Consider the following 8,302-nt stretch of genomic DNA (forward strand, 5'->3'; position numbering starts at 1 on the left):
ACTGCAATACACTGCCCCCTGCTGGTCATTATAAAGTCTGCAGATGTCATTTGACATGAATGTCATATTTGTGAAACAAAATAAAGGACTCTGTAAAATAAATGAAAATCAAATATTTATATACAGAATATTTATGTACAAATGCTGAAAAAGACATTTGAACAAGATGCACACCCAGTAAAATTTAAAAAAAAAAGAAAAGTCAGTTTTATCATGTGACTATCATGCTGTCATTTCTGCACAATGCACTTTACACCAGATCAAAATAAAACACTGTGAGGTCGTTCTAACCGGAAGCCCAGAGAGCTTCGACAATGCAGCACAATGCCCTGAAGCATCAGCATCAAAATATACTTCAAGTACCAAAAAGTACTCATTGTGCAGAATGCCCTATTTTTGAATAGCTGGACATTTAATTACTTTATCACCAGCTGTGACTACAGCTGATAATCAACCATGTTTCATAGGGATGTGACTACATTTAGAAATGTCACGCATTTTTAGGTATAAAGCAAAAGATGCAATGAAATAAATAAGCTATCACATATTAATCCAAATGAATTCACTGAAATACATCTGCACATTTCTGCAGCCTGACTTATTACACACGTGAACACAGTACACATTTGTTTACTGCAAGCTTGTTTCAGAGATGTGATGCAGTTAAATCTGTATGCGTCTGTTTCCTTGTAGTGTTAGTAGAGATGGTGAACCTGACACAATCCTGTGTTTAGTGTGAAGGAAACCAGTTAACAGCCGGTTTAGTGAAATTCTCTTGAACTCATGGAAAACTCATCGTCGTCTCGAAGTGAGCAGCTGAAGCGTCCCGTGTGATCAGAGGTCCTCGTCGTCCTCGCTCACCATGACGTCGAGCTCTTTGTCTTTCCGTACGACGCTCTCGGTGATGAACTCCTTGTGCTGCTCCTCCAGCTCACGCAGCTCCGCCTGCAGGCGCTCCAGGTGGAGCACTCGCCGGTTCCTCAGCAGCCGGCTGGGGAATGGGTTCATGTCGTTGAAGGCGATGCTGGTCAGCTTCCTGCATGGACACACGCAGGTGGAAAGGACTCGATCACCAACACAGAGGAACTGGAAACTGATCAGCTTGAGTGTTTCTGTTTTATGCTGCTTGATACTTCAGGTACTGCAGTTTGAGCAGGAAATACTGGACTGACTGGACCACATGTATCCGAGAGCTGCAGATACTTAAAAATCTTTAAATCGTTGTTACTGTGATCAGGGAAATTTAAACTTCTCACAAAATTTCAGTAAAAAGGGTTTGAAGCTCAAAGATTCAACAGCTACATCCGCTACACTTCTGAGAGTGTAACAGCTCGTAGATTAAGGCGGGTGGAGGCGAGTGCGTACCTGGCATTGGAGACGGTCTTTGTGAAGAAGCGTAGGTACTGGTAGATCTCCACGCTGTCGTGAATCTTCAGGATGTCGTCCTCTTTGTATTTGAACAGAGCCAGAGTGTATCTGAAGATCACCTGCAGCACAGACACGCATTTCATAACAGGACACTCACGCCACACAATTAATTGGAAACTTTGAGGAGGTGAGTCATAAAATTACTCTTTCAGTTGTGGTGCAGTTGGGCCCTTTACTCATTACAGCTCTGATCGATTTCCAATAAGCCACTTGGTTCCTCAGTTGCCAGATAATATTAACTTACTTGGTAGTTGAGCTTTAAGTTTAAATTAAACTTTTGGGTTGGATCTACGTGGCTGAAGCTGTTGTCAGCATTTATCCCTGTGTGGTATATATTTCTGTGTCTGAACTGTGATTTTATTTCCTGAGACAAACGATGTAAAAGCTGTGCTGCATTTGTCACATTGCAGAAACAAGCCCAAAGCCATTGTCCCGCTCATCGTCTGGATTTACGCTGCTTGTGGTAGACTGTGAGGTCGTTACTAGAATGATCTGCTTTCCCACTCCTATTTCATGTCACATGACAGTTCCCCATGCTTAGTAAACAATGTCTTATTACTCCTAAAATGTAAATAAAGACATCTAAAGGTCAAAACAAAATCATTTTTGTTTCCATGGACACTACTGTGGTGCATTCAAGTGTTGTCTGCATTTCTGTCATGGTGTGTTCGGGTGTATGGTACCTTGGTACCCTCATACAGGAAGGCGTCCCACAGAGGCATCAGGATGTCGCTGGGCAGACTCTCCACAAAAACCACCAGGAACCAGTTGAAGGTGACCAGAGAGACGTCAATGTTGTGATCCTCAAAGTGAGATGCCAGGCGAGGAAGCTTCTCCGCCATGAAGTCCTTCAGCACGCGCTGGTCCGCCTGAGCACAAAGACTCACAGAGATCAGCCTCACTGATCACTAAAACAGATCACAGCAGGCAAGCAGGTGAGTGTGTCTGCTGACCTGAGAGGCCACCAGATTCTTGGTGTAGTAGTCCTGAGGCATGATGGCTTCCACCACTGCCACCAGACACCAGAAGGCGTCTTCGTCACTTTGGAGGACCAGCAGAGCGAGGGCCGCTAACCTGTGGACATTGATGGAAGGTGAGGTTCTGCCTGGAAGGCGGGTCCACATAAGAACTCAGATATAAAATTTATACTTTTGTTCTGACCTGTTGAGTACCTGGCAGTAGCCAATGGCAAGGTTATGCCCGGAGAAGGCCAGAAGGATGCGGCGGAGCTGCTGGAGGGCGGGGCTGGGCGGCGAGGAGAAGTGCTGATTGGTCGTCAGGGTTCGGTGAAGGTCCAGCTGGACCTGCCTGGAGGCAGGATTAGGAGCTGTCCGACTCTTCTCACACAGCTGGAAACAGAACAGGATTACTGAGTGCTCGCCAGCATTCCCAACAGGAAGGAGGAGGAGCCACCTGTGCTCAGGTGCGGATAAAGCACTCTGTTGGCAGAGGTATGAAAATGCGCAGTAAAATCTAACGTGCATAGCTAACTTCATCAACGACATTTTGGGAGGAATAATCACACATCAGCCTTCGGCCATTTTTTGATGAACGCATACGCCCCCTAGAGCGCGCTAACTTTATTAACAGCCACACAAATGTAAAGCACACATCAAACATAAATAAACCATTTGACTGTCTCCATAATTGAGCATTTTCTCTTCTTATTTCAACACCCCCACTTGCTCTCATATTATGATGCTCTTAAGTAAACAAAAAAAAACAACAAACAAAAGGTTTCTTCCTCAGTACTGTATACATGTTCGTATACCATGTTAATGCCCAAACATAAACTTCTCAAACTTGAACAGCTTAACTTTTGTTGCAGGCTTTGTCATTACATCTGCAACCATCTCTTCTGTTGAACAATAATCCAGAGTTATTTTTCCTGCACTCACAGTTGATCTCACAAAGTTGTACTTTATGTCAACATGTTTACATCTCTGTCTCGTCACAGGATTCTTCGCCAACGCAATTGCACCCTGATTATCTTCATGAACTTTTGGCGGTGCATATTTTTGTCCATCAATACCTTGTAACAGTTGCATTAGGTACAAAACTTCTTGTAGGGTCGCAGCTAAAGCCATGTACTCCGCTTCACAGGTAGATAATGCAACAGTAGGTTGTCTTTTGGTTTTCCATGAGATTAAAGGACCATCTACAGACAAGCTTATGCAATAACCAGTTGTACTCCGTCTGTCTGTTACATCAGCTGCCCAATCAGCATCGCTGTATGCCCACAACCTCAGTTCTTTGTTGTCACATTTCCTGTAACACAGTTCTTTCTCGGTTGTCCCTTTCAGATACCTCAGTACTAGAGCAGGGCGATATGGCCAAAAATATTTATCACGATATATATTTGAAAATTTGCGATAACGATATAACTGACGATATAATTGATGCGAGACAAAATACAACTCCACAACATTACTAGCGCAAAAAGAAAACCTTCCATTTATTTTCACTTAAATAAGAAGCTGGTTTTTATGTACATTAAAGCTTTATAAAAATGTAACAGTGCAAATACAAATTCCTTGCTGAAAGTTTAACCAAAAGGCATTTCCAGTAGAAATGGGCTGACATATCCTGAGCATAACCATATATAATATCCACTGAAGTTAAAAAGAGGTGCTTTGCAAATTTAAACTGCAGTATGCAATACGTATTTTTCGGACCATAAGGTGCACGGGATTATAAGGCACATCAAGCGAAACAAAGCAGTCAGATAAATCAAACTTTATTAAACTCATTCTTCTTGCTTCCTCCACTTCTGTACCATTGATTCATTAATGTTGAATTCTCTGGCAGCTGCTCTATTCCCATGTTGTTGCAGTATATTAATGACTAACCTCGTATTGTGGATGGATTATCTCAGTTGTTCTCCTGACTGAAGTTTGGTCCGTTTACAGCACCCTGCCATGCGATTGCATTTGTCTCTAACCATGAGGAACCTTAACGTTAACTTTTATAAGTGGAAAAGTGTTAGTGTTCGTCCTCCAGCTTCCCTGTTTATGTTATGCTAACATAGCTGTGTCGCTAGCGATTACGTAGCACATCATTATATACCAGCTAGCCCAACTTCAGTAACCCTACAAACGTCACTGCTGTTTAGTTTCCTGTCTTCATTTATGTTGGAAGTGATAGCAGAGCTGTACGTTTGATTTTTTTCAGAAATCTCTCAGTCAGAACATGCAATATCATGCTTAGGTAACTAGCGAGCTAACTTCCGCTAGCTTCCCGCTAACTTCTAACTCTGTTAAATGTAATAAATTTTGTTTTAATGGATGCCTGGAAGTTAAACTTCATAGTTACACCTGGTAAAGCAGCAATGCTGATCGTTTTATTAAAGTTGCAGTGTTCGTTTGAACTGAAGTTTAAGGAGTTTAGGACCCAGATTACTCCCAGATTTAAGAGCATCTTAGTCCGACAAATACGACAATAACGACGGCCGCTTGCATGTTCTGCAAAAAAATGTGCTTTGTCGTGTATCTGACGGACAAACACCAAACCAGTTCCACATCACTGAAGTTGCACCATTTTTACAAACCAATTCTGGTTCATCTGTTTCACTCAACAATCGGCCATGTGCGTATGAAAACAAAGGCACTGCGCATGCGCGTTTTACTCATATTCTATCGCGATATTTCATTTTCCTATTGTTGCCTAACATTATACCGGTATTACCGTGAACGGTATAATATGGCCCAGCCCTACTCAGTACATGTTTTACTGTAGTCCATTTGTCTTCAGTTGGCTCAGTAAAGTACTGTGAAAGTTTACTGACTATAAAACTCAAGTCCGGTCTTGTGCATGTAGCCAAATAGATCAGACTACCAACTGCCTCTCTGTACCTTTTGACATCACTCATCTTTTCTGCATCATCAGCATAGTTCAGTTTTTGCTCACAAGGTGTCTGTCTTTCTTTACAATCCTGCATGTTGAATCTTTCAAGTATTTTTTCCACATATTGTTTTGGTGACATTTTTACACAGTTATCACTCTGGTCAAAATCTATACCAATGAAATGTCTCAGTTTACCCAAATCCTTCATTTTGAATTTTGCTGCAAGCATTTTCTTCACAACAGTTAGTTCACTTTCATCACTAGCAGCAATGATCAGGTCATCTACCCATACAATCAGAATCACCTTCTTATTTTCTGTCATTTTTGTGTAAACACAATGGTCAGCGGGGTTTTGCACAAAGTTGTTCTCACTCAGATATTCATGCAACAACTTGTTCCAATTCCGGCCTGATTGTTTTAGCCCATATAGCGACTTTTTCAACTTGCACACCAGTTTTTCATTTGTGTCGGATTTTACCTCATAACCCTCAGGTTGTTCCATGAATACCTCACAATCTATTGGTGCATGAAGATAGGCAGCTTTAACATCCATCTGGTGTAAAAGCATGTTTTCTTGTGCTGCCTTTTGCATCAACACTCTGATACTAGTCAGGTTAGCAGTAGGGGAAAATGTTTCTTCATAATCCACACCTATCCTCTGACTATATCCTTTAGCAACATAACGTGCCTTGTACTTCTCAGATCCATCAACATTGTTTTTGACTGCGTACACCCATCTACCCCCCACTGTCTTCTTACCCTCAGGCAAAGTGGTTAAGGTAAATGTGTCATTTTCTCTTAGTGATTGCATCTCTTCATCCATTGCACTGACCCATTTCTCTGAGTTAGATGAAGTTATTGCTTCCTTGAATGTTTGGGGAATGTTACACATTGCTCTGTAACAATAATCCATGTTTGTAAGTACTTGATCACAATCCTCCTTATCAGTAACATATTCACTTAAATACCCAGGCCTCTTTCTCACTCTGGAAGGATACCTTGCAGCCTCGCAGTCGAGTTCATTCTCCTGTGACTGGCTGCTCATCTCAGACATGCTTACTGGGATCTGTTCCTGAGTATCTGTGTGTTCTGTACTCACATCAGTCTGTTCTCTGGTCTTGGTGAACCTGTTTGGTGTCTCAAAGTCACCCTCATCATCTGGCACCTTGTCAGTCTGTGTTTGTCTCTCTACTCTTGTTTTAGTCTCAAACTTCACCAGTCTATGCTTCTGTACTTTCCCACTGCCCGGGTAGTAGACCATATAAGCTGGACTGTTCTTGTCATATCCAACAAAAATTCCTTTCTCACACCTTGAGTCTAGTTTTCTCTTGTTCTGCCTGTAGGCATAACACACTGACCCAAATGTCTGCATCCTGGAAAGGTTTGGGCCTTCTTCCTGTCAGCATTAAATATGGTGTCTGTTCTGTGCGTCTGTTAAAACATCTATTCCTCACTACAGCTGCTGTTTGCACTGCGTAAGTCCACAACTCTTTAGGTAACTGTTTCTCTATTAACATACACCTGGCCATATCAAAAAGAGTACGCCAATTGCGTTCTGCAGTACCATTTTGGTGTGGTGAGTATGGTGCTGAGGTCTCATGCCTGATTCCATTTTTGCTAAGGAGTGCCTGATACTCATTTCCCATAAACTCTGTTCCATTGTCAGACCTGATACATTTAACTTGCCCATACGGGGCTGTATCAGCCAAAAACTTCTGTGTTGCTTTTGCTGTGTCACTCTTATTTTTCAGAAAATACACAAACACTGCACTGGAATAGTCATCAGTGAATGATAGTGCAAATCTATATCCATCTCTGGACTCTGAGTCTACTGGACCAGCTAGATCTGTGTGTACCAGCTCTAAGGCGGTTTTGGCTCGTGCATCAGGGTCCCTGTTTCTAGTTTGAACAAACTTTCCCTGTGTGCACACTTCACAATGCAAGACAGATTTGTCTGTTTTTCCTTTGATTGCCATACCATCAACAACCCCCTGTAATTTCTGAATGTCATCATAATTACAGTGACCAAGAATTTCATCAGAATCAGAATCAGAAACTTTATTGTCATTGTCATGAGAACAACGAAATTAAGAATGGTCCCCGATCATTGCATCATCCCTAGCAATATCAAAATATAAATAAAACAATAAAATTCAATAAATAAAATAGATAGAATACTTAAAATACTAACAAGATATAACAGTAAAACATTCACATACATTCCCACACACATGCTTCAGACCGTGCATAGATTAACACAAGAGTGGCGTGAATGACATTTTTTTGTAGTATTCAGATGTGTTATTGCAGTTGGATAACAGCTGTGTTTGAGTCTATTAGTCCTTGCTCTGATTGCCCTGTACCGTCTGCCTGAGGGCAACAGTTCGAACAGGGAGTGGCCAGGATGTGAGGTGTCTTTTATGATGTTTTGGGCCTTTTTAAAACAGTGGGCGTTGTGTAGAACTTCCAGTGTGGGGAGAGGGCAGCCAGTGATCTTTTGGGCAGTGTTAATGATCCCTTGGAGTGCTTTCCTCTGAGCCCCTGTGCAGCTAGTGTACCAGATGCATATGCAGTAAGTTAGAACACTCTCAATGGTGGCTCTGTAGAAGGACACCAGCAGTCTCTGTGTGATGTTATTCCTCCTGAGAATTCTCAGGAAGTACAGTCTCTGTTGGGCCTTTTTCAGCAGCTCGGAGGTGTTCACACTCCAGGAAAGGTTCTCCTCTATATTGACTCCCAGGAAGCGGAAGCTTGCCACCCTTTCTACACAGTCCCCATTTATGAATAGTGGTTGGATCTCTGCCTTTTTCCTTCTGAAGTCTATTATGAGTTCTTTGGTTTTTGAAGTGTTGAGGAGGAGGTTATTGGCCTTACGCCATGACGTCAGCTGCTCCACCTCGTCTCTGTACGTAGACTCGTCTCCCTTGGAAATGAGCCCCACCACTGTGGTGTCATCTGCAAATTTCACAAAGATGTTGCTGTGGTGGCGAGGAGTGCAGTCGTGTGTGTAGAGAGAGTAGAGCAGTGGACT

At 42.3% G+C, this 8,302-nt stretch overlaps 1 protein-coding gene across 1 annotated transcript; it reads right to left on the reverse strand.

The window, feature by feature from the left end:
- Nucleotides 1-760: 760 nt before the first annotated feature.
- LOC146581814 (TBC1 domain family member 2A-like) lies at nucleotides 761-2,552 on the reverse strand. Its single transcript, XM_085247551.1, has 4 exons — nucleotides 2,382-2,552; nucleotides 2,112-2,297; nucleotides 1,366-1,487; nucleotides 761-1,036 (listed from the first exon to the last, which is right to left on the reverse strand). Exons 1-4 carry the CDS (start codon nucleotides 2,550-2,552, stop codon nucleotides 835-837), a joined length of 681 nt encoding a protein of 226 aa, XP_085103677.1. The 3' UTR covers nucleotides 761-834.
- Between the last annotated feature and the right edge of the window lie 5,750 nt (nucleotides 2,553-8,302).

Source organism: Mchenga conophoros, linkage group LG2, assembly GCF_057382185.1.
Source record: "Mchenga conophoros isolate Kocher_MC1m ecotype Shallow Benthic linkage group LG2, M_conophoros_male_GT1.1, whole genome shotgun sequence".
In the NCBI taxonomy this organism is placed as follows: domain Eukaryota; kingdom Metazoa; phylum Chordata; class Actinopteri; order Cichliformes; family Cichlidae; genus Mchenga; species Mchenga conophoros.

Bases quoted from the DNA above. Each gene is read 5' to 3' on its own strand.
- LOC146581814 (XM_085247551.1), bottom strand. From the start codon at position 2,552: ATGTGGACCCGCCTTCCAGGCAGAACCTCACCTTCCATCAATGTCCAC. The intron at 2,298-2,381 runs GTCAGCAGACAC...CTTTGTGCTCAG, and splicing joins AGAATCTGGTGGCCTCTCAG to GCGGACCAGCGCGTGCTGAA. The intron at 1,037-1,365 runs GTACGCACTCGC...GTGTCCATGCAG, and splicing joins AAGACCGTCTCCAATGCCAG to GAAGCTGACCAGCATCGCCT.